The sequence below is a fragment of the Elgaria multicarinata genome, chromosome 19, assembly GCF_023053635.1.
Source record: "Elgaria multicarinata webbii isolate HBS135686 ecotype San Diego chromosome 19, rElgMul1.1.pri, whole genome shotgun sequence".
Lineage (NCBI taxonomy): Eukaryota > Metazoa > Chordata > Lepidosauria > Squamata > Anguidae > Elgaria > Elgaria multicarinata.
In genome coordinates, this window is record NC_086189.1 from 13078204 (window position 1) to 13105043 (window position 26840).

Consider the following 26840-nt stretch of genomic DNA (forward strand, 5'->3'; position numbering starts at 1 on the left):
CCACATGGATCTTGATGTTCTTCGGCTTTGTCGAACGTGACTTCACTTCCGGATCCAAGAGCTGAGGTTTCTTTGTGTGCGAGCCTGCAGTCTGTGCCAATGGAGATATTTCCACGAGTTGTGGGACGTTTTTATCCTTCCCGCCCATCCCTCGAAAATGAAAAACAAAACCTGGGAAAACCAAGACTTGTAGGCACCATCCAGTCTTCGATTAGATTCTGAACCCTCTTGGGTCTTGCCACTGGACTCCCTTTCGGGCGACACGGAACGAGGTTGGGAATGTGACCTTTCTCAGTGCCTCAGAGTTAGGATCCCAACCAAGTGGTCAACTTCATGAGCCTTTCTGACAGAAGGTCCGTCTTAAGTCTGCTCAGAAAGCTCCTCCTCCCTTTCAGCACATAGTTCATCATTCGTTCTGTTGTAGGTCCATGCATGAACGGGGAGGGGAGGCCAAGGCATTCCATGCAAAAGAGTGGAGGTGCTCAGAGCTGTGTCTCGTCTCTTGTTTCAGGGCTACAAGGGTCCAGTTTGTTACTGCAGCTGCTCTTTCGACTGTGAGCTTCATTTTCCACGTGAGCTAAGGGATCAGGTCGTATTAAATACCTGGGTAGAAACGAAGAAATTGACACTGTAAGTAAGCGATAGGCAAACTTCAGGCTTGCAAGATCTACTTCGTTTTTTTTTTTTACTTGAACCCCAAGATCTGTTAACCAAAGCCTGGTGCAGAAGAAATGCACTTAAAAGCCAATTCCTGGGCTCAGTTTCTTTGATTCTGTGAACCAGAACTGAACGGAGCTCACAGTCCTTCCGTACAAAAATCTACTCCCGGCCACCCCAAGTTTTAGTCATGTCAGCAATATAATTTTGGCTAGGAGAGGCTGAGTCACATTGTTGTTGTTAAACTAGCCTTTCCCAATTTTGGCTCCCCAAATGTTGATGGATTTCAGCTCCCATCATCCATAATTATGCTTTCTGGGGATGATGAGAGTTTATTTATTTATTTATTTATTTATTTATTACATTTTTATACTGCCCAACAGCCGAAGCTCTCTGGGCGGTTCACAAAAATTAAAACCATAATAAAACCACCAACAGGTTTAAAGTAGTATGACAATGGAACCAGTTACCTAGGGAGGTTGTGGGCTCTCCCACACTAGAGGCATTCAAGAGGCAGCTGGACAGCCATCTGTTAGGGATGCTTTAAGGTGGATTCCTGCACTGAGCAGGCGGTTGGACTCGATGGCCTTAGAGGTCCCTTCCAACTCTACTATTGCAACCTAATGCAGCCATAACGCAACCATCCATCTGTCAGGGATGCTTTAAGGTGGATTCCTGCATTGAGCAGGGGGTTGGACGCGATGGCCTTATAGGCCCCTTCCAACTCTACTATTCTATGATTCTATGGATTGAGTCTCAGTTTATTGGCCTAATCTAGCCCATTACTGAATCCAATCTTTGACGCTTCGGAAAAGCAACCAGAGTATCTGGTCTTGAAGAAAAATTCCTGCCCGATTTTGAACACCAGCGTCAACACGTATTGGTCTGTCTGATCTCCAACAAGAAAAAAGGCAGCACTACTGTTTGATTTGAAATACTGATTCATCATTCTATGCCCAGCTCATATATAGTTAGAGAGACCTCCTTTCATACTTTGCTGGCTTATTCGATCTTGGTCCATTCACACACAATATACGGCTTGGGCTCATCAGATTCTTCCGTCAATTTTATACATACACGATGTCGTTGAGTTCCAGCCGTGTGTCAGGAGGAGGGTTGATGAGGACATAGGACAATGTGTTCTGGTGGTCGTTCATTTCATCTACAAGGAAAGACGCAGATCACTGAATCAGTGGCTAGGTAAAACAACAGATGCTAGATAAAGAAGGGTAAACCTTTGGGGCCATTGAACACTCTGTCTTTAAATCATAATCACAAATAAAAGCCATTATTATTATTATTATTATTATTATTATTATTATTATTATTATTATTATTATATTTATTTATTTATATAGCACCATCAATGTACATGGTGCTGTACAGAGTAAAACAGTAAATAGCAAGGCCCTGCTGCATAGGCTTACAATAGTGTTCAATTAGGGTGACCATATGACCGGATTTGCCCGGATTTGTCCGGGGTTTTGGTGACAAATCCGGGAGGGGGAGGGGAAATCCGGATTTTTCCAATCTTCCCCAGCCAAAGAGCAACTCTAATGGGAATTAACAAAAATGTTTATAACTCCGTCATTTTTAAAGATAAGGACATGAAACCTGGCACGATGGTAGCTCATAGGAAGGGCTTTAGGCATACCAAATTTTAAACAGATCCGTTCATCCATTGGTTTTGTAGGAATTTTTTAATAATTGAGGTTTTAAAATGATTATTTTTATAATCGTCATTTTTAAAGATAAAGAGGTGAAACTTTGCACCATGATAAGTTTTAGGTAGAGCTTTAGCCATACCAAATTTGAAACAGATCCATTCATCCATTGATTTTTTAAGGATTTTTTTAAAAAATTGAGGTTTTAAAATTATTTTGTAGAACAGATTTGTCTTAAATGTGTGCTGAAAAATCAGACACGTGACCAAGGCTATGTTCAGGTGGGCACGCCCCCTTGGTGCTAGACACGCCCCCTTGGAGGCCGACCATGTAGTCCTCCTTTTTGGTTTCCAAAATATGGTCACCCTAGTTCAATGAGACCCCTCAGATCTACCTCAGGTAGAGCGCCAGGCATGCAGAAGTAGCCACGGTCAGGCTAGGCCTTACGTCTTGCAGTTGTCTTTAGTGCAAAACAGGCCACACGGAATCCCACCCAGAATGGCACGAGTTTGGCTTAAGAGCAAGCACTCCTCCCCAAAAGGGAATGGACAGTTTCAAAACTCAAGTCTGAGAAACTGGGGCTCCCCCCACCCCCCTGAGAGGTGGTGGTCCACAAAGACAGAAGCATAGACGAAGAAAAGGGGGCAGATGTTCATAGCAGGAAGAGCATCAACGTATCACAGATGCATGAGTGGAAATGCTTGTACTTGTTCATAAGGAGGACGCGCACTCTTCTTTCAAATGTGGACTTTTTGTTGAACGGGTGCTATGGCATTATTATCTAAGATGGGACCTTTGCGGTGGGTGCCCACATGCTAACTGATTCTATCCAGCAATTCTGTGTCTGAATGTCTGGAGCCCATTTTGACAGGCTCATCTATGGACAACTTCAAAGGCCTCCAGTGAGGAGGATCTTCAGAATCAGAGGCTATGCTTAGGACGAGGTGAGAGGTCTCCGTGGGCCAGGCTGAGCCCCTGGGCTGCCTGTTGCTAACCCCACCTGTATACCATCCGTCCCTCTAGCCATGCACCACCGTCCTAACCACTGCTGATTCCTCACACATATATACCTTTCATTTTTGCACAAAACTGTTCCGGCTAGTGGGATCTTTTTATATCAGTAAATCGATATTGATTTTATGCAGAGGGAAATGGGGGACCCACGACAAACGTGGTGGTGTATCCAGGGTGCATCTGTTCAGAGCTCCCACCAGCCTAAAATAAGAGACTTGTGGCACTTTTGGGGGGTCTGCAGACAATGGGCGGGGGGAGAGAGAAAAGGCATATTTTTGTTTTTCCCATCCTCTTACAAATCTTCCGTTATGTTTGTATGTGTTTGGCTGCTGCTGGACACACAAGACATGGGATGGACACGCTCCCCCCAAAGGTGCATTCTGAATGGGATGGAAAGCTTGTAAAAAAGATTAAAAAAGGAAAAGGGGTGGCAAAGGGCATGCCATACAGATTACTGCAAGGCTTTTGACAGGGCAAAGTACCCATATAGTAAAACGTTTCAATATTAAAAATTCTGGGCGCAATTCGTCTTTGACAGGATTGAGGAGACCTGTGGCAAAGGGCCATTCTGTGGGGACCCCCTGCCGACAGGCATTCCCCCTCCTATCCTTGACAGCGGCCAGATTGATAACTGGAACCAGAAGGTTCGAACATATAACACTGATTCTGGCCCGCTTGCATTGGCTGCCTATACATTTCCGAGCCCAGTTCAAAGTGCTGGTTTTAACCTATAAAGCCCTACATGGCTTGGGACCACAATACATGATGGAACGCCTCTCCTGACATGAACCTACCCGTACACTGCACTCAACATCTAAGGTCCTCCTCCAAGTGCCTCCTCCGAGGGAAGCTCAGAGGATGGCAACAAGGGAGAGGGCCTTTTCAGTGGTGGCCCCCCAATTATGGAATGATCTCCCCAATGAGGCTCTCCTGGCGCCAACGTTGTTATCTTTTCAGCGCCAGGTCAAGACTTTTCTCTTCTCCCAGGCATTTAACAACATTTAACAACATATGCTAAGTTTGTTTTTCAACGGACCCCCAGAACTGTTGTTCTTTAAATGGATACTGTTGTTTTTATATTTTTGATGGTTTAAAATTTTGTATATTTCTTTTTAATGTTCACTGTTAACTTTTGTAAACCGCCCAGAAAGCTTCGCCTATGGGGCGGTATATAAATTTAATAAATAAATAAATAAATAAAATAAAATACATCTGTCTGGGGCCCTATTTAATTCAAGCGCTATGTCGCTTCTGGATGCCATTTTGAATTTGCCCCTACAAAATTTGCTACTGCAAAAACATGGTGTGATTTGGTGGGCCCTCTCTTTCCTCCCAATAACACTGTGTTGCCCATCCTCCCCTCACCTAACTCTCCAAAATGGCTGGGAGGAGATCCAAGCCAGTGCCTGGAACCTGTTTCGTACTGGAGCACTACAGGAAAAAGAAGTTAAACAATTTTAACTTTAAAATGGGGCTACGGGTAGGGTGACCATATTGAGAAGGAGGGCAGAGCTCCTGCATCTTTAACAGTTGCATAGAAAAGGGAATATCAGCAGGTGTCATTTGTGTGCATGCAGCACCTGGTGAAAGTCCCTCTTCATCACAATGGTTAAAGCTGCAGGAGCCTTGCCACAGAGTGACCAGATACGCGCCGACCCTTGGCAATTTTGCCACTGGAGCATAGAGGCCAAGCAATGGATGCCTGAAATCTCTGCTTCGGATGTCACCTCTGCCACAGACTCACTAGGTGGTCCTAAGCGAGACTCTCTCTCTTTTAGCCTCAACTGCCTGTGTGCAATATGGGGACAATGATACTGGCTTAACTTACTGGGCTCTTATAAGGACCGTTAAGATCACAGAATCATAGAGTAGTAGAGTTGGAAGGGGCCTATAAGGCCATCAAGTCCAACCCCCTGCTCAATGCAGGAATCCACCTTAAAGCATCCCTGACTGATGGCTGTCCAGCTGCCTCTTGAAGGCCTCTAGGGTGGGAGAGCCCACCACCTCCCTAGGTAACTGGTTCCACTGTCGTGCTGCTCTAACAGGATGTTTTTCCTGATGTCCAGCTGGAATCTGGCTTCCTGTAACTTGAGAGGTTGGTTCCCGATTTAGCCATACTTAGAGTAGACCTATTTAAATTTAGTCATGACAAATTTAAGCCCCATTGATTTCAATGGGTCTACTCTAAGTACTGTGATATCTGGAATCAATCAGTTGTGCTGGTGGACGTGAACTTCTCTGTCCTCCTTTCCACAGCAGTTCCTCCACAGAGGACCAGGAGACCCCGTTGAGATGAGCTGGAGTATGTGTGGGAGAGGGGAGGATCAACCGGAATCAGGCAGAGGGACCTTTTGCAAGAAGAACCTCTCCTCTTGTGGATGGCAGATCCTGAATCCAAACCAATGTATGTGAAACACTTTGAACACTCAGTAGTGACTGCTACTACTAGGGTGATGAGGACATCAACTACTAAAAACCCAGCTTCTTCTGGTCTGGTGGTTGAAATCCAACCATGAACTGTCCACGCCTTCCCACGCTTGAGGGCTAGCAACTTGATGGATTTTTTTAAAAATCAACAACAAAACCAAACAATGAAAGTTATCTGAGATTTTCAAGGATGCTGATGTCCAAGTTCTGTGCAACGGTGGCTTCGTTACATACGCATATAGTGCGATTCATAATCGTGAACATTCCTCTGAGGCAACTGAACTGGGCATCAGTAACTCTTCACATTTGCCTTGGAAATGGTATTGTCACCCTGAAAATGAGGAGCGTCATGACAAAGCCAGGCTAAGAAGCACAGGATGACAGGATGAGGACTGCAGGGATCTTCGATGAACGAAAACATGCATGTGTGAATGTGAACCAGCCAGCCGTTACAATGAGAAAGTTCAGCCTAACTCATTTCTTCCTGTCTGGGGTTTCTCGGTCCATTATTCCATGCCTTGGACTCCGCAGACATGGAGAGAATAATGTCACTTAGTGGTAGAGCACATGTTTTGTATGTGGACAGCCTCAAATTCAAACCCCAGGATGTCTAGCTTAAAGGACCACAGGTAGCAGAAACGGTTAAAAAACACACGACCATCTGGCTGACACTGTGAAGGTATGAATCTGCCTCATACAGAGGGCCTGTTCAGACAACATGTTAAACCATGGTTACACGGCTAACCCTTTTGCAGCAATTGGTTAGTGACCATGTTTAAACTATTTATGGAGCCACCACGGGCTCACGCTGCAAGATGGAAAAAGATATACAGGAATGGCAAGAACAGATGGATATGAAAATGGCAACCAGCTACAATTAAAGCTTCCTAGCAATTTTTCTGCACAAGCAGCTGAACTCGTAGCATGCACAGAGGCCCTGAAACTTGCTTCAGGCAAAAGACTAAATTTATTACACACTGAGCGTGTCACACGACATGCTAAGCCATAACGTTTAGCTCAAAATGCTTAACCATTGTGGTTTAGTGTGGTGTCTGAACAGGGCCAATGTAGAATTTTAGGATATTTTAGTATGTTTTTAGGATGCTTTTAGGATGTTTTTAAACAGTATATTCCATGTTTTTAATCAGTATTTTATGTATTTTATGCTTACTGTTGTTCTCTGCCTCGATCCAATCAGAGAGGTGCGTAAGAAATATATTATTATTATTATTATTATTATTATTATTATTATTATTATTATTTAAAATGCTTAACCATAATGGCTTAGTGTGTTGTCTGAACAGGTCTAATGTTTGACCACTGGTCCATTTATACTGGAACGCTGTACTCTGTTAGACAGTAGCTACGGATGCCAGGGTGTGGGGAATTCATTTGGTTTGCATTTTAATGTGCAATTCCCTAATTTCACACTTTTGAAACAATACTTCAAAATTCACATTTCTCCAAATTTTGATCTCCAAATATATATATATATATATATATATATGTATTTATAACGGCACACAAAAATGCTTTTATTGAGGAACACAAGAATGTGCAAATTAGAAAAAATAAAATGCATTGTATTAGAATATTGCTCGCCAAAAATATATATATGGTAGTTGTGTATGTCATTTGTTAGGCAAAATGGCATACAAAAATGCATGTATTAGGAGAAACTCGCACAAAATGCATGTGAACTTCCAAGCAAATTTTTAAAAATAAATCCTCAAAGTTCAGAACGAACCAAATTTAAGATTGGAAAAATGAAAAACTCGAATAAACTGAAATTAACAGATTCAGCTGCAGGTCTTGGGCAGAAGTTCCTGAGGTTCTGAAGGTGGGCCTTCTGCATGCAACGTACGTGCCCTAATCACCGGCCACACAGCCCTTGAAGAGCGAAGTAGACAACTATCAGGCAGTTGTGTACGGATAAGCACCTGCGTTGCACGCAAAAGCCATGGTTCAATCCATAGCATTTCCACTTGCAACCATTGTAGGTAGCAGGTGACGGGGAAGACCCTTCCAATGCCAGAGAATCAAGAGAACCTACTCTAAGCACAACTAAGTCTATAGCCAACCTGATAATTTAAAGAGAAATACAAAACATCTCACTCTACAAGGGAAGACTATGGATGTCTCTATATTAAGGAAAAAACCCTGCATCCTTACCAGGGTTTCTTCTTCTGTAGTTTTTCTGTCTGGCTCCTTTAGATGGCAACCACTTTATTTTGAATTGAAAACTTCCCCTCTCGGCAATGCTATTCTGTTCAATGAAACAGTGCCGTCTAGTGGTGGAATTATAGCACTATGCCAGCTTTACACACTGGGGACAGCCTGCAATTATTTTAAATACTGGGTTATCTCTAGGTTGTGTTAAAAGCAAGGTTACCAGGGGAAAGTGTGGGAGACATCCTGGAGGTTGACAGCATTATGTAAAGGACTCTCAAACTTCCATGAGTGGTCAATCACGAGCAGGCAGTCATGGGCCTCCCATCTGGCATGCATCTCATGTGAGAGGCCTGCAGCTGGCATGTTCATTGTCATGCTGTTATGCCACGAGTCAAACCTGACTCCCAGGGGAGATGAAATTTACCTTGCAAATATCCAAGGTTTACCCGATTCATCACATCACAGGCTGTTAAATTTGCTACATCCTCTACAGAACATACAAAGAAGGGAACAGAACGGAACAGAATGAAAAGAAAAAAAGAAAAAAAAGGCACAGACATAAACAGAGAAAAAGAGAAGAGAAAGATCAGCAAGCAGCGATTCAGAAAGTATCCAGAAACCAGCTTTGGTGATTACATGGGCAAAAATGTAGTAAAAGCTATATACAGATACAAAAGGGGGAAAAAGAAACAGAAAGAAAGAAAGCAAAAAAGAAGGAAGCCAGACTCATGTGTTCGGTCCATGGTGTTGTGCAGATTTGGACACTAACAGGTGATCGCAAGAATGGAATCAACAGAGTACCATTGAGATTATCAGTTGCATTGATCCATGATTAATCCTTGTAGCCGCCCTGGGCTTCTTGTGAGGAAGGGCAGGATATACATCAAATAAATAAATGATCCTTTCTCTCCCCTTGCACGCTGCTCCACCCCGTATTTTCCATCCTCACACCCACCATCTCTCCAAGATATCTTAGCTTTGGGACCAGTTTTGTCTGTACGTTATTTTCACCGAGTTTCTATAATCCTGACTGGATTCCTGTTTGATGATTAACATTCCTTTCTGTATCTAGCTAGGTGTTCCGTGGTTCATACTTGGTTATTAGATATGAAACCTTCCAGTTCCTCTTCCTTTATGACCTGGTCCTTTTTGCCAAATGGTTTCATTTGGGGAAAGGATCTTTCTAAAGCAGTGCACCCTTCCCTAGTACACACTGAGGACAAGTGGCAGAAGATGGGTATTACCCTATGTCATGCTTATGGGATTCCACAAACACACAGGAGGCCTGTTCTTACTGGTCTTATATCTGTACAAAACTGTGCCATGCTGACTTTTTAAGGGAGAATTCAGCGAGGAAGACTGGCACAATCCAGGCGGAGAGACCTGTTGCTTCAGGAAGGCCAATGAACAGGCAAAAATGTCATTTTGGAAGCTTCATAGAAGACTAGAATAGTAGAGTTGGCAGGAGCCTATAAGGCCATCATGTCCAACCACCTGCTAGGAATCCACCTTAAAGCATCCCTGACAGATGACTGAGGGACAGAAGATTGAGGGGAGACATGATAGCACTCTTCAAATACTTAAGAGGGTGTCACACAGAGGAGGGCCAGGATCTCTTCTCAATCATCCCAGAGTACAGGACACGGAATAACGGGCTCAAATGACAGGAAGCCAGATTCCAGCTGGACATCAGGAAAAACTTCCTGACTGTTAGAGCAGTACGACAATGGAATCAGTTGCCTGGTGAGGTTGTGGGCTCTCCCACACTAGAGGCCTTCAAGAGGCAGCTAGACAACCATCTGTCAGGGATGCTTTAGGGTGGATTCCTGCATTGAGCAGGGGGTTGGACTCGATGGCCTTGTAGGCCCCTTCCAACTCTGCTATTCTATGATCCTATGATTCTATGACTGTCCGGCTGCCTCTAGGGTGGGAGAGCCCACAACCTCCCTAGGTTATTGGTTCCATTGTTGTACTGCTCGAACAGTCAGGACGTTTTTCCTGATGTCCAGCCAGAATCTGGCTTCCTATCACTTGAGCCCGTTATTCTGCATCCTGCACTCTGGGAGGATCGAGAAGAAATCCTGGCCCTCCTCTGTGTGACAGCTTTTCAAGTCCTCGAAGAGTGCTCTCATGTCTCCCTTCAATCTTCTCTTCTCCTGGCTTAAACGTGCCCAGTTCTTTCAGTTTCTCCTCATAGGGCTTTGTTTCCATACCCCTGATCCTCCTCGTTGAAATCCCTGCAAGAAAAGTAAAAGGCCGCGGAACCCTAAACTGCACCGGATAGCAGGCGAACGCAGAGGCCCTGCTGAAGATGAAGGGAGGCCCACTTACCGTACCCTGCCGTGGGCAAGCCCAGATGTTTCATCCGGTTCTTCACCAGCTCTGACAGCTCCTGCCGCTCCGACCGCCGGTAAAGGCTCAACCTCTGCTGGTTGATCCACTCGGCGGTTTTGGCCGTGGGCTTGTGGTTCCCTTTCCGGCTCAGCCTGCGCGCCCACTGCATGCTCTTACGCCGAAGCAACGGGTGCTCCGTCGGGTCAGTGGAATACGAGTTTCGGTGGTGATTCGTTTTGGCGTTCCAGTACTCCTTCACCTCTTTGGTGTCCTCGCAGTCTTCCACATTGATTGAAATCTGTGATGGGGAACATCAGTAGGCCATGAGGGAAAGCAAGAGAGGTTTTTTCAGATCCCAGGAAGGGTTGTGCCTCCATGGCATGATAGGGAAAGCCTTTCATTTAAACCACCGCCACCGGCAAGCTTTTCTTGGGCAGGGGGGCACCGCTCAGCAGAAGACTCCACTAGGGTGAAGCCAGCTTTTCTATGCTGGGGAGGATTTGTCTGTATCAGCTCACACCTCCAGTCTGCATTGTAAGCCCAGAACGAAGATGCAGGATTTATTTCAGATTAATGAAGCTAACAATGCCAAGTGAGATCTTGAGGACATGCCCCAGAAATGATGGTGACGTTTGCACTGGTTGCAGCAGAAAGGGGAAGACATCCTTCTTCTGCCATTTAGCAGGAAAGCCTGAACTTTTAACAGAACTTTTAGCAAAGCAGATACGTTTTAAGCAGAAACCCATACTCACCTGGGTTCTGGTGTCATGAGGCTGTGGGAAGAAAGAAAGAAAGATAGAAAGAACTTGAAATTTTTTACTTGAAGAAGTGCATCATTGTTTTGCCCTGGTAACCATTTGCTGAAATCTAGTGTGGCCCTGTTCAAAAGACACCTTAAGCCATGGCTTTAACCACTGTGGTTAAGCCAGAAAGCCAGGCTGTGTTCAGAAGACACCTTAAGCCATGGCTTTAACCACGGTGAATAAAGCAAAAAGCCTTATTTACTGTGATTAAAGTTGTGGTTTAAGTTGTCTTCTGAACACAGCCTGGCTTTCTGGCTTAACCACCATGGTTAAAGCCATGGTTTAAGGTGTCTTCTGAAAGGGCCCTATGAAGAGGACCCTAGTTTAGGTGCCCAGCACTTTAATTTTTCTACTCCATTCTCATAAAAATGCACAATATGTTGAAAAGTGCCATCTATCAGGTATGGTGTAGTTGCATCCTGCACTGAGTGGGGGGTTGGACTAAATGACCTCCAAGGAACCTTTTGACATTTATGATTCTGCTTCGCTTGTCATTTGCAAGCCCCACTTAGTCACTGGCAACGTTGGACTCTGTGAAAGGACCTTCTAGAGCAGGCTTCCACAACCTGGGTCCTCCAGATGTTTGGGATAACAAATCCCATTATCCTGATTGTTGGCCATACTGGCAAAGGCAGATGGGAACTGTAGCCCCAAACATCTGTGAGAGGGACTTGACAATTTGACCATGGAACTAATTACCCAGAAGGGTGGTGGGTTCCCCCTCGCTGGAGGTCTTCAAGCAGAGGCTGGACGGTCATCTGTTAGGAATGCTCCAACCCTGTATTTTCTGCATCAAGGCCTCCAAGTGGGTTCTAATATTGAATGTTCATGAACATTCCAGGCCTTTATTCCATGAACATTCCAGACCTTCATGAACATTCCAAGGCCTTCAAGTGGGTTCTAATATTGAATGTTCATGAACATTCCAGGCTGTTCAGCAATGGAACCTTGACATATAATCTAAACCATGCTCTGGGCAGAGAAAGAACAGGCAGGCAAGGGGGCGTGTGGGTTCTAGAGGACCATGAATGGTAACAGAGGTGGAGGTGGGTGACAAAGAGATCTGAATTTCACATCCTAATTTTTGTAATGACAAGGCCACTCTTTGGCTGCAAGTCCCAGGTTGGGGGGGAAAAACTGATAGCAGAGAGGAAGGAGAAATCTCTCCCTAAAGGATCGGGTTTGTAGTTTGGGGGTGCTCTTGGATCCAGAACTGTCACTTGAGGCACAGTTGAACTCAGTGGCAAAGAGCACCTTTTATCAGCTCAGGCTAATATACCAGCTGGACAGAGATAGCCTAGCTACAGTGATCCATGCTCTGATAACCTCTCATTTGGATTACTGCAATGCGTTATACATGGGGCTGCCTTTGAAAACGGTCCGGAAACTTCAGCTGGTACAAAACAGGGCAGCACGGTTACTAACAGGGACTGGCCTGCGAAACCACATCACGCCAGTCCTTTTACAACTTCATTGGATGCCAGTCCAGGTCTGGGCCTGATTCAAAGTGCTGGTACTAACATTCAAAGCCCTAAACGGCTTGGGGCCAGGTTATTTGACGGAACGCCTCCTCCTATATGTACCTGCCCGGACCTTAAGATCATCCACAGGGGTCCTCCTCTGTGAGCCCCTGCCAAAGGAAGTGAGGCAGGTGGCTACTAGGAGGAGGGCCTTCTCTGCTGTGGCACCCCGGCTGTGGAACGAGCTCCCCAGAGAGGTCCGCCTGGCGCCTACACTGTATTCCTTCCGTCACCCGCTGAAGACCTTTTTATTTTCTCAGTGTTTTAACACCTAATTTAACTTAAAATTTAAACTTTGCTGTTTTAATTCCGCATTTGAATCTATATCAATTTCTGCTGTGTGGTTTTATCCTGGTTGTGCTTTTTATATTGTATTTTGCATTTGTGTTTTCCGACTGTTGGTTGTTTTATTATGCTTTTCATGCTTTTAATTTTTGTGAACCGCCCAGAGAGCTTCGGCTCTTGGGCGGTATAAAAATGTAATAAAATAAATAAATAAAATCTGGATTTCTGAGGTGCTGGCAGGGTGTAAGGAAAGCTGTTTCTCTCTCCTTCTTACGTCAGCAGTAGAAAACATGTGAGACTCAGTCCTATAGATGCCGATGGGGATTTCAGCACTAGAAGAGCACAGCTTCTGGAAGAGACGCCCGTACGTTCGGATCCACAGGTCATTTTCAGTGATTTTCATCTATCCAATAAAGGAGGAAAGAAAGAAAGAAAGATTGAGAAGTCTTCTGTGCTCTTTCCAACAGGGAACAAAACAGACACGTGCTTATTGAGAGAATTGTGCTGAGGCAGATCAAGCAAATCTTTCATATTTGAATCATCTAATCCCCCTGCTGCTCAATTAGGAAATTCTGCAATCAAATGCCTGCAAGAGAATTCTGGAATTAAAAATGAGAGATTCCCCCATGGCTAATGCAACACAGCTTAACCTCCTGAGTTGCGAATAATGAAGACGCCTCTGTGCCCCTGTTTTGGGAGAAGGTGTTTCAGGTAATCAATCAGAATCAGATTCAGAACTAGAAGACATAGCGCCAGACACCAGCCAGCCTGTACCAGTGGGGGAGGAAGCTCTCACGGGCGATTCCTCAGCTGGGAGTCAGCTCTCTCCAGAGCTTATCTCCTCAAGGCCAAATCCTACACACTCGGTGGGAAGTGAGCTTTCTTCTGGAGGTGAGCGTCCTGACAAGCTAGCTGATGCTAGGGTCTGCCGGAAGCTCAAACGCACGGGGTAGAAGGGAGGCGTGAGAAAGTCAGTTTGATTATGCCAGAACCTGCCTCCGCACCAAGCTCTCTGAAGTTACAGGCATTTGGGAAGTGGCTTCCTATTCTTCCTGAGTGGACAATTGTCTTGCTTAGTTTGCATAGTTTTGCCTAGGGGGATGTTTCCAAGAGGTTAGACTCTCTTCAGGTAGAAGAGACGTTTGTTGCTTAATAAAAACTTTGTAGATTACTTAGCAAGCCTCGTCATTTTCCTCCCATCGAAAGCAAGAGTTTTCTGCGAAACATGACAGTATGTAATCTTTACCTCTTAAAAACAAAACCCTGGTTTTGTTAATCTGGATGATATTGTTAGCTGCTCTGAGTGCCATTTTTTTTTTTTTGGTAGAAAGCTGCACCAGAAATTAAATAATTAAAGAATGAAAGAAATTTGCATGTAAGAAAAATGTTTATTGTTTTTATTTTTATATATTTGTATGGCAACTTTAAGGGCTACCAAGCCCTTATCATGAACCAAGTCGTGATATGTTCGTATGGTTTTATTATCACAACATAGTGATAATAAAACCATGCGGCCATCTCACTTCTCCGTCCATGACATGCCGGACTCCAGAATCAGGAATGCAAAGTATAGCATTCGATCATGCCTCCCACAATCAAGAGAAATTTGGATGGGGGGGAGGGATTGGAAAAGAATGGGAAAATTAAACACTTACTGCACAGAGGTAGCCAGAACCTGGGGTGGTGTCAAGGCCTAGAAGCAATCTTGTGATGGTGATCATGTAATCCTTCACAAACGACTGTAAGGAAAAAAGGCAACACCCATCAATCATTTGCTAGAGGTCTGTCTGAGGGCTGCAGTCCTAAAATCTCTTCACTGGCTGCCGATTAGTTTCCGGGCGAAGTATAAAGTGTTGGTTATCACCTTTAGAGCCCTACATGGTTTGGGTCCAGGCTACCTGCGGGATCGCCTTCTCCCGTACAATCCGCCCCACACACTCAGGTGCTCTGGGAAGAATCTACTTCAGCTAGCAAGAACTAGATTAACAACTGTTACCCAGAGGACCTTCTCTTCTGCTGCTCCCAGACTGTGGAACGGCCTGCCGGAGGAGACTCATCAACTTAACAGTCTACTAGCATTCAAGAAAGGATCAAGACTGATCTCTTCCGGCAGGCCTGTCTAGTGGAATTTTAGGATATTTTTAGGATGCTTTTAGGATGTTTTTAAACAGTGTGTGCCATGTTTTTAATCAGTATTTTGTGTGTTTTATGCTTGTTGTTCTCCACCTTGATCCAATCGGAGAGGCGGGTAAAAAAATAAATTATTATTATTATTATTATTATTATTATTATTATTATTGGATTAGATTCATTGATTCAGTTCAACATTTGAATTGATAAAAAAGCCCCTCCGCCAATTAACCAAGGAGCAAATATTTCATGTTTTTAAATTATTTTTAATGCAAGTACTTCTAAACCCTGCAGACGACAAGTGGCAGATTTAAAAAGGAGGCTTTCCTCTCTGCAGGAGAGAGATGAAGGAATGCCTCTCCCTCATTATGCATGCATGCATCACCTAAAAAACAAAATTCACGGGCGTATTCTTTCTCTCTTTTGAACATCTGGGCAAATTTATGTAATATGTGAGTAAATCAACTCATATTCATATAGGACAGGGCCTTTTCTGTGGTGGCCTCCCAATTTTGGAATGATCTCCCCTATGAGGCCCGCCTGGCACCAACATTGTTACCTTTTCGGCACCAGGTCAAGACTTTTCTTTTCTCCCAGGCATTTAACAGCATGCATTGAGTTTTAACTGACTCCAGAACTAGCTTTAGCCTGGCTAAGCGTTTAAAAATTGCTTTAAATGTTAGCTGTTTTTATGGTTTTAAATTTTGCATATGGGTTTTTAATGTTCAGTCCTTTAATCTTTGTAAACCGCCCAGAGAACTTTGGCTATGGGTCGGTATATAAATGCAATAAATAATAATAATTAATAATAGTTCATTAACCAACATCGCTTTAACCACTAATAATAATTCGAAGGAAACAGGTACGTGGGATGAAGCTAAAAGAAAGACCTAAGGGCTCTTGCTTTAGAAAGGTGGGGTAAAAATTGCCCACTTCTTCTTTTCTGACCTGGTAAAGCAGCGTGTCCAACATGCTGATACTGAAAACTCTGCCAGCGGCAAATGGGAGCCGGAACATGAAGGCCAAGTTGGAGCCATTCTCTCGCTCTTTCTGCGGAGGACGAGAATGTAGAGATAAGGGGAATAGAACTGCCTTGCTGGATAAGACCATGTAGCCCAGTATTCCTGTTTCTAACAATAGGCAGCTCTGGGCATGAAGGCAACCCTTAATGAGAATTGAGGATACTCAGAATGCAGGGTGTCTGTTGCGGGGGAAATGGAGTGGAATATCCTGGGAAAGGGCCTGGCTGCTAGGGTGACCAACCGTCAGGATATCCCCGGATTTGGCAGGTTTTTTTTCTACCCTGGGTGTCTGGGGGGATTTTCTGTAAATCCCTATAATGTCTGGGAATGACGCGCTTTCTCCTTTAAATCCACCATTAGCATGAGGGAGGGAATGACGTGCTTTCTGGAGGCACATCATTTTTGCCCCCCACTGCTCCAATCGGGGCCTTAAAGGGGAAAGTGTGTCATTCCTAGATATTCTAGAAAAGGCCCCGATTGGATGCACTTCCTGAAAGCCCCGAAAAGCACACTTACCTGCCCCTCCCCAGGTATCCTCTTTTTTGGTTTCCCAAATATGGCCACCCTATGGGTGACACCCTCCCACCCTAGAACATTTTTTTGCAGGTCCCACTTGAATGTACAATTCTACTTTCACACATGTGCGCCCTTCTTATTTTCTAGTTTAAGCCACCCTGATGAGCAGCACATGTCCGTAAGAACTTGTGGCATTCTCCCATGAAGAAAGGGCAGAGCGCAAGAAAAACAGCACTTCGCCATGTGCCCTGCAGCCTGTGAGATGCTGCGGCGAAATCTCAGCATGAAATCCCATAAGAAAGGGATGGACAGGGCTGGTATTGGAGTTGTAGGACTGGGATTAAAGTACAACAAGAAAAGCTCGGAATCGAGGAATATTTGCACCAACGTTAGTTTTCTTCAGCGTTGGGGATCTCGGGATGGGGGTGGGGTGGACAAAAAAATCACTCCAACAAAAATATGCTTTTCTCTGAAAGGCCGGTCACCTTAAATTGGGACCCTAACAACTGGTAGGACAAGTTTTTGTTTTGTTACCTTTTCTAGCTTCGAAAGGGCCAACGAGTAGCTGTCCTTGGCCCGAAACTGCATGAACCTCATGTTGGATGGATGTGTCAGCTCTGTAATGATGCTCAGGCTTGGGAAAAGCCTGGAATAGGACAACAACGACAGTAATAATCAGATCAGATTTTGTGAACCGCCCAGAGAGCTTCGGCTTATTGGGCGGTATAAAAATGTAATAAATAAATAAATCATTTGGCCATTTCATGAATGTAAGAAGAGACCTTCTGGATCAAACCATCACCATCCTGTTCCCAGAAGTGAAATGTGGAAATGTTTAAAGTTCAGACAGTCATCATGAGAGCCATGCCCCCAAACGGAGTCCAAAAATTCAGGCAGCTGCATTGATCTATATCAACGGTAAGCAACTTGTGGCCCTCCAGATGTTTTGGCTCCAGATGTTTGGGTATATAACGCCTATCAGCCAGCATAGCCAATGATGAAGGATGGTTAGGGTTTTAGGCCAAAACACCTGAAGGGCTACAACTTTTACATTCCTGATGCAAACCTGTGGGTGTATGGATATATGACCCCACCCACACCCACACCCACACATACATATATCCCAAGAAGTAGCACAATACCCAATATATTAGGAGTAGTCCTAAAATAGTCACTGCCAAAGGTCACTGTAGTGTTTAGCATGTTAGACGTCTCCTGGAAAGACATGAGATAGCACGAGAAAGGAAAAGAGAGGGACAGAAAAGGTTCCCCAAGCACGGTAAGATCACCAGCTCGGGATTTTCAAGTTTCTTTTCCCAGTGTAAGCTAGTCCTAGTAGTATTTCCTCTTCATCCGTAGTAGGTCTTTTGTAAAGACGATGGGTCTAAACTGCCTATTCAAAACCAGGCCACTCCAAAACACACTGCATTGCAACAGGTATAGCTCACTGCAATATACAGTTGCGGAGAAAATCCATTTTATCTCACAGCTACTGTAAGGATTGCAGGTGAGCTCAGAGGGAGCAGGGGGTGGTGGATGACATCACTGTCCCTGCTAATCAAGAATCATAGAATCACAGAAAGGTAGAGTTGAAAGGGGCCTATAAGGCCATCGAGTCCAACCCCCTGCTCAATGCAGGAATCCACCTTAAAGCATACCTGACAGATGGTTGTCCATCTGCCTCTTGAATGCCTCTAGGGTGGGAGAGCCCACATCCTCCCTAGGTAACTGGTTCCATTGTCGCACTGCTCTAACAGTCAGGAAGTTTTTCCTGATGTCCAGCCGGAATCTGGCTTCCTGTAACTTGAGCCTGTTATTCCATGCCCTGCACTCTGGGATGATCGAGAAGAGATCCTGGCCCTCCTCTGTATGACAACCTTTTAAGTATTTGAAGAGTGCTATCATGCCTCTCCTCAATCTTCTCTTCTCCAGGCTAAACATGCCCAGGTCTTTCAGTCCCTCCTCATAGGGCTTTGTTTCCAGACCCCTGATCATCCTGGTTGCCCTCCTCTGAACACGCTCCAACTTGTCTGCATCCTTCTTGAATTGTGGAGCCCAGAACTGGACGCAATACTCTAGATGAGGCCTAACCAGGGCCGAATAGAGAGGAACCAGGACCTCACGCGATTTGGAAGCTAAGAAGTCCCGATACTTCAACCCTGTGGCTCCTGGCTCCGACTACATCAGTGCTGGGAAGAGCAGGGCATAAAGGTAAGACACCCTCCTTCTACTTTTTGCCCCCTAGCAACTCAGAGCTACACTGCTTCTGAAAGGAAGGTACTATTTAGTCATCCCCAATTACTAAGGGGAAACATTTTGCACGTTGTCTCTTTTTCTCACATGCCTTGGAGGCTGATTTGTTGAGCGAGAGCCTCCTTTCCTAACCCTTTAAAAACGACAACCAGCTCCCCCATTTTGGTATGCCAGGGAGGAGACAGATACCTGAAGCAGGCACCACCAAAAGCCAACCAAGCATGGCTTGACTCACCTGAACATGGTTTGGACATTGACGATGGTCTTGGCGTCAGCCATGTAATCCTCCTCTGCGCTCATGGTGCTCTCCTTGTCCACCACCACCAAATTGTCGGCATAAATGATCCCGCACTGCAGCAAACTGTCCAGGCTGGAAGAAGCCCCCAGAGGGAGGTGGTGATTTAGGGGGGGGGTGTTTCAGAAGGAACAGCAACAGCTTTGAGGAGTCCAGGGCTTGGAAAACACTTTTCTGGGACGTTTACTGAGAACGTTCTGCTTCAAGCTCTTCTTGAACTGTTGGAGAACCTCAGATCCACCTCCCCCCGCCACCCTGGGGAATATTCAGCTATTATTATTATTATTATTATTATTATTATTATTATTATTATCATCATCATCATCATCATCATTTATATACCGCCCCATAGCCGAAGTTGTCTGGGCGGTTTACAAAGATTAAAAACAGTGAACATTAAAAACAAATATACAAAATTTAAAACCATGAAAAGCATGAAAACAGACAATATCCATTTAAAACAACTATTCTGGGGGTCAGCTATTACCCACCAGCCATGAATAGAGGTTTTTTGTTGTTGTTGTTGATCTCTATGCTTGATCTCTCATTCTACCTCTGCTCACACTTCCATTCTAGCTAAGGTGTTGCCCTCCCCCCTCCCCCTCTCTTCTCTCGCCGGCAGCAGGAGCCACTCAGCGGAAGAAGGTGGGGCAGAGAGCGGAAGAAGCTCTCTGACCCGGGTGGCTTTTCGCTGGCAGCAGGAGGCCAGCAGGGAGGTGGGCGGCGGCGGCAAGGACGCGGCCGGATTCCCCAGCCGCCTCCTCCTCCGCCTCTTCCTTCCAGGATCTACACAATCGCTTTGGGGGCGCACTGAAGGCGCACGCAAGCGCCTTCAGTATGCAGTGTAGATCTGCTCCCAAAGGCAGAGCTTCTGTGCCTATTTATCAAACTGACGACACAACATCAGCTTAAAAGAAACCACAAATCCAAGTTTCTATCCCTCATGACAATGGTAATAGACTTGAGTGCTCTGAATGCAAAATAATAATAATAATACTTACTTATCGATTGTGCCTTCCATATAATAGACCATTGGGAAGCAGCAAATGGCTTCCAGAAAGTGGTGGTCAGGCCTGCAAAGGAGAGGTAAAAAAGCCGGGAGTTTCACAGAAGGCTCACCAGTATCTGGCACTCCGCTGTACAAAATGATGCGTGATGTACAAAATGATGCATGGTGTGTGTGAAGGATATGGGGCACTGCTGGCTGTACTGGCTCTTCAATTGTATTATTCTTCATTCTGTATCTGTTCTGGTATGTCTTATGTAGCTATGATGCTATATGAAGTGTGGGTGGGAGTGTGGAACTCTACGGGGTGTGGGGGGAGAGGGTTGTTAGGAGCCAGGCAGAGCTGGGGTTGGTTCGGGGAGGTCATGGGGCCCTAAAGTCAAAAAGGGGATAAAAATTTATTTATTTATTTATTTATTTATTACATTTTTATACCGCCCAATAGCCGAAGCTCTCTGGGCGGTTCACAAAAATTAAAACCATAATAAAACAACCAACAGGTTAAAAGCACAAATACAAAACACAGTATAAAAAGCACAACCAGGATAAAAACCACGCAGCAAAATTGATATAAGATTAAAATACAGAGTTAAAACAGTAAAAATTAAATTTAAGTTAAAATTAAGTGTTAAAATACTGAGAGAATAAATAGGTTTTCAGCTGGCGACGGAAGGAGTACAGTGTAGGCGCCAGGTGGACCTCTCTGGGGAGCTCGTTCCACAGCCGGGGTGCCACAGGTTTTGTTGTTGTCTTTACATGAGGATCTGATACAATGGTGTGTGTGTGTGTGTGTGTCGAACTGAATGGGAAAAAAGTACTTGCTTATTATCCAATAACAGCACGATGGGGTTTAACTCTTTGCGTGACCGATAGTACGCACGGAGAGGGACGATGAAGTTATACAAGCCGTTCCCAGCTGTCTCCGCCGACACAATGATCAACTTGTTCTTAAAGCCGTAGGCCTTGGCGTCTTCATAGCTGTTGTGCTTGCAGCCCTGGAGAGACATGGGAACGCATCGGATCTTTATCAATCACCTTTGGATGTATGCAGCCATATATTCCACCCTGTCTGCAAGGCTCAGGAGAGGGGGGAAATATTTTAAAAGTTTCCAACTGGAAGGAGAATGGACAAGTAGAGCCATCAAGCGGTTGAGTGACAGGGAAATCTGAAAAACCTTAAGACCCCTGACTGGGAGGAGATCTACCCTAGTCAAGTTAGAACGTGTCTTACCGTTTTTAAGTGTGCGTTTGGTAGTATTTTGCCACATGACGTATAGTTTGTGACGTTTTATTGTTGTCTGTTCTCCGGTTTTTATTTTGAACTTCTCTGAAATAAAGTCGTTCTATTTAGTACGATGTGGCCGATTTCATCGCATTAAATGGGTTTCCTGTAGTTCTTAATTAGCCAATTGCATTCCGGGGGGGGGGGCATGTTTATGTAATTTTCATGCCCAAAGTTGGAGCCGTTTCCTCCCCCCCTTTCAAGCCTCTTTTTTGCAGCCACTTCGAGTTTCACTTTTGGGAGGCTGCTGGCTGGTGGAGGATTGTCTCGGAGAGAAGAGGAAGTTAGCTTTCCCCCAGCTAACTGGGTACTCATCTTACCGACCTCGGGAGGATGGAAGGCTGAGTCAACCTGAGCCAGCTGCCTGAGAACCAGCTTCCTCTGGGATCGAACTCAGGCCATGGGGACAGTTTCAGCTGCAGAAACTGCTGCTTTACCACTCTGCACCACACGAGGCTCTTAGCAGGTAATAACGGCCGGGGAAGGCAACGGCAAACCACCCCGCTATAAGGCCTGCCAAGAAAACGTCAGCGAAAGCTGACGTCCCTCCAAGAGTCAGTAATGACTCAGTGCTTGCACGAGAGAGCTGAAGAACCTGTTCAGAAATGCCATGGAGGCTTTACCTTATCCAAGCGCAAGCAGCAGAATGGTGCTTTAACGGGCAAAAGGTGGCATAACGTTGGAGAACTTCCAATGTAGGGAGAGTTAGGAGGGTAACCTTTCACGTACCTATAGAATAAAAAGAGAGAGATCAGGATTTGCGCCACCATTTATTTATTTTTTTGGATGGTGGCCCCCTATTCCCATCACCACTGTCCCTTGGAACAGGGCATTCTGGGAAATCTAAAATGGCAGCTGCCACCCCAACAGGGCTTCATGAACTCTGGTCAGTTTGCCTCTTGCAGCCCTCAAAATAGTCAAACCCTGCTTTCACAACCTGCAAATAGGGCCACAAAAGTCAGGAGAGCCATTTTCACTCTGCCCTCAATTCATTTTAAGAATCGTTTACGGAGCGCTCAAACAGTTCGGCTATCGCTGACATGTCCATAAGATGGCAGTGCGGCATCATCTTAAAAACAGAACGGAGTTCCGTTCTCTTTAAATCTTTGGAATGGCAGAAGAATGCCACCCAGCAATGTAGCTGAAATGGAGCAGAAAACTGTTAATGGGAGGCTAATTTATGTAAATTGATCATTGGTGCAGGGCATCGTAATACATTTGCATGGCAGCACTTACACAGAATGGCAAACTGGATTTCTGCTGGGTCTTTTCATACACAGCAAAATCCTGGTGGCTCTTTCCTACGCTCCATTGAGCACCAGTGGCCACCTGGACTTTTTTCTGTGAATCACTGCACTTTGATATAGATAGGGTGGCCATATGGAAAAGAGGACGGGGCTGCTGTATCTTTAACAGTTGTATTGAAAAGGGAATTTCTGCAGGTGTCATTTGTATAGATGAGGAAACTGGTGAAATTCCCTCTTCATCACAACAGTTAAAGCTGCCCTCTTTTAAATCTGGTCACTCTAGTATAGCTCCTGCAGCTTTAACTGTTGTGATGAAGAGGGAATTTCACCAGGTTCTCCATATATAGGGAGACCCTATGAAAAGGAGGACAGGGCTCCTGTATCTCTAACAGTTGTATTGAAAAGGGAATTTCAGCAGGTGTCATTTGTATATATGGGGAACCTGGTGAAATTCCCTCTTCATCACAACAGTTAAAGCTGCCCTCTTTTAAATCTGGTCACTCTAGTATAGCTCCTGCAGCTTTAACTGTTGTGATGAAGAGGGAATTTCACCAGGTTCTCCATATATACAAATGACACCTGCTGAAATTCCCTTTTCTATGCAGCTGTTAAAGAGACAGGAGCCCTGTCCTCCTTTTCATAGGGTCACCCTAATTAAATATATATCCTGCCTTTCCCACAAAAATGGAGCTCAAGGCAGATCATAAAGAAAATGCAAGCTAAAATACATAATTGTAATCAAAACAGAAAAGCAATTTCATTTTTTAAAAAATGGGTCTTCGGTCATCCCAAGGCACAGCAAGCAAGATGTCATTGTCAGTTACTGGGTCATAGAGCTGTGCTTTCTCCTCTCCTTTATCCATTAGCCTTCCCTACAGCAGGAAGTGATTTTTTTTTTTTTGCCTGGTCATTCCTGGGAAGGACCAGCATCCCCGGGTTAATTTTCAAGGCAGTTTAGCCCCCTTTCTGCCCCCATGTTCCAGGATCCCTGACAACACATAAAACTTGGAATGGAGCAGTAGAATCATGGAATAGTAGAGTTGGAAGGGGCCTCTAAGGCCATCAAGTCCAACCCCTGCTCAATGCAGGAATCCACCTCAAAGCATCCCTGACAGATGGTTGTCCATCTGCCTCTTGAATGACTCTAGTGTGGGAGAGCCCACCACCTCCCTAAGTCATTGGTTCCATTGCCATACTGCTCTAACAGTCGGGATGTTTTTCCTGATGTCCAGCCAGAATCAGGCTTCCTGTAACTTGAGCCCGTTATTCTGTGTCCTGCTCTCTGGGGTGATGGAGAAGAGATCCTGGCCTTCAAGTCCTTTTAAGGACTTGAAGAGCGCTGGTAAGGTCGACCCAGGCATGCCTCCCCGATTCCTTCCCATCCACATGCCTTTCATGGGGAAGTTGTTCTGCGCTTGCATGCCTTGTACGCATGTATGCGCATAAATGGATAGTGAAGCTGAGCTCTGAACAGGGGGAAAACATCCCCCTGAACATCCTGTAGCAGCTGGATGGATGCTACACAAGGCTTGTGTTGCTAGGCAACACACTACAATTACATTTTAATTTGGGCAGTGGAGGGAAGGGTAATTTTGCATTGCTGCTGTTTTTATCTGGTTGAGCTTTTATATTGTATTTTATATTATGGTTTTATACTGTTGTTTTATACTTCGAATGTTTTTAATTTTTGTGAACCGCCCAGAGAGCTCCGGCTATTGGGCAGTATGGAAATGTAATAAATAAATAAATAAATAAATAAATAAATAAATAAATAACGCAGCCAGGAGCAGGTGTTCGTTGCACTCCTGCCCTGAAGACACCAGCCGTCCCTGCGTGCACTTTTGACAAATGGTCCCACAAAACTGTGCATGTGGGATTGGAGTCTAGTTCCACAGTGGCCCCATTCAGAAGACACCTTAAACCATGTCTTTAACTACGGTGAATAAATCAAAAAGCCTTATTCACTGTGGTTAAAGCCATGGTTTCAGGTGTCTTCTGAACACGGCCTGGCTTTCTGGCTTAACCACCATGGTTAAAGCCATGGTTTAAAGTGTCTTCTGAACGGGCCCAGGGTGTCCACGAGAACCCCAACTCTGAAATCACGCCGGGCACCAAATCACTCGCAGCTTCCATGCATTAAGGCCTAGTTGATCAGAGGTGAGGGGGCGGACGGATGGTTGGGAGCAGAAGAGGGCGCCTACACTGTACTCCTTTCGTCGCCAGCTGAAGACCTTTTTATTCTCTCAGTATTTTAACACTTAATTTTAACTTAAATTTAAATTATACGGTTTTAACTCTGTATTTTAACCTTATATCAATTTTGCTGCGTGGTTTTATCCTGGTTGTGCTTTTTATATTGTATTTTGTATTTGTGTTTTTAACTTGTTGGTTGTTTTATGATGGTTTTAATTTTTGTGAACCGTCCAGAGAGCTTCGGCTATTGGGCAGTATAAAAATGTAATAAATAAATAAATAAATAAGAGGCGCTTCAATGTCCCTGGATTGTATCGCTACAGACTGTGGGGGAAGGTGTGGCACAATCAAATTCTTCCCCAAGTCAACAATTCCCTACGTTGACTAAACTAACAGACTGGGAAGAAGGTTAGGCTAGAAGTTGTCTCCATGGCATGTAAATGTTCTATATGCGGCATTTAAAGAATAAATAGAGGGAGGTGCTTCCGGTCATGCATTCCACACACCCTCCAGCAGTCTGACATGGTAAAATCCAGGAACTGGCCCAACCATCTCAACTGCTTGTGGTTTGAACCCCGCCTGAAACCAAAGAGATGAACTGACTCTACAACAGTAAGGCCTTCGTCGTCTGACTGAGTCATCTCGTCCTCTGATTGGTCGCTGAGCATGTCACATGGTAAGAGGGAACAACTGTCGGCCACCTCCAGGACTGGGGCAATGCTGGGCCTCCTCTTGCCAGAGCCGTTCTCCGCGGGCAGGGTGAGCTTGCTGTTGCTGATGGGGTGGCACTCGGTGTTCTGAAGGTCCATGGCTACCGTGCCTGCAACAGAGGGAGAGGAGGATCAGGCACCGGCTCCTTCTTCACTGCGCCACAGGGACAGCTGGCCTGGAGGGGGAACACGCCTGCTCTCGTAGGAAACTGCCCTGTCTTTAAGATGTTCTCTGTCCCGCCCATCCAGGATGATAGGCAGGTGAGTATAGGTGACAGGGCCTTTTCGGAGGAGGCACCATAATTGTGGAACTCCCTCCCAAATGGAGATTTGCCAGGCGCCGTCCTTTCCTATCTTCCAACACAAGATTAAAAGAAAAAGGGTTTAAGTCTGTTGTTTTATTGAGATTGGTTTTGCTGTTTTATCTCATAGCCTGTTGCTGCTTAAATCTCCCTGACGAGGCTCGCCTGGCACTTTTCTCTTCTCCCAGGCATTTAACAGCATTTAACAACATATGATAAGTTTGTTTGTTTTTTAACGGTCCCCAGAACAATTGTTGTTTAAATGGATACTGTTGTTTTTATATTTTTGATGGTTTTAAATTTTGTACATTTTTTAATGTTCACTGTTTTAACTTTTGTTAACCACCAAGTGAGCTTCAGCTATGGGGTGATATATAAATTTAATAAATAAATAAATAAATAAATAAATAAATAAATAAATAAAATTAACATATTCACGGTTACTACATAGGGGTTGGTTGCAGTAATCTAATTTGGAGGTTACCAGAGCATTGTCAATTTCACTTTTATACACTTTCTCCTGCTCTCTACCAGAATTTTGCTTCAGCCTATATACTCATCAGTTTGCAAATTGGGCCAAAATAAAATCAGCATGAAAAATCATAAGCAGTTTCATGCCCATTTCCTCTAATATTTCTGTACATTATATCCTGGTGTGTACATATTTTTTTTTTTGCAACACTAAAACACCACATACCAAGTATATTATTATTATTATTATTATTATTATTATTATTATTATTATTATATTATTATTATTATTTCTTACCCGCCTCTCCCTTTGGATCAAATAAGAATATAAATAAGAATATTTATTGTTGTTGTTGTTATTATTTATTTCATTTATATATCGCGTCACAGCCTAAGTTCTCTGGACGGTTAACAAAAGTTTAAACAGTGAACATAGGGGAACCCTTCCAACTTGAAGTCTGTGTCCAAATTTCATATTTATAGTATGTCAATTCATTCATTTTCTACAATGACGATTTCTGGGAATTGGTTTAAAAA

The 26840-nt window shown here is 44.5% G+C and overlaps 1 protein-coding gene across 2 annotated transcripts in view; it reads right to left on the reverse strand.

The window, feature by feature from the left end:
- Positions 1-482: 482 nt before the first annotated feature.
- Positions 483-26840, reverse strand: part of KCNT1 (potassium sodium-activated channel subfamily T member 1) — an 83687-nt gene continuing 57329 nt past the window's right edge. The window contains exons 19-32 of one of the 2 annotated variants that reach the window (XM_063144792.1): positions 25424-25640; positions 22004-22109; positions 20921-21093; positions 20094-20165; positions 19033-19167; positions 17079-17190; positions 15955-16056; positions 14532-14615; positions 13157-13279; positions 11022-11041; positions 10266-10573; positions 8359-8421; positions 1735-1819; positions 483-603 (exon numbers count right to left, since the gene is read on the reverse strand). In XM_063144792.1, the coding sequence (XP_063000862.1) occupies positions 483-603; positions 1735-1819; positions 8359-8421; positions 10266-10573; positions 11022-11041; positions 13157-13279; positions 14532-14615; positions 15955-16056; positions 17079-17190; positions 19033-19167; positions 20094-20165; positions 20921-21093; positions 22004-22109; positions 25424-25640 (1721 nt within the window). Of the gene's footprint in view, positions 604-1734; positions 1820-8358; positions 8422-10265; positions 10574-11021; positions 11042-13150; positions 13280-14531; positions 14616-15954; positions 16057-17078; positions 17191-19032; positions 19168-20093; positions 20166-20920; positions 21094-22003; positions 22110-25423; positions 25641-26840 lie in introns of both variants that reach the window. The other variant, XM_063144793.1, reaches the window with a different exon arrangement.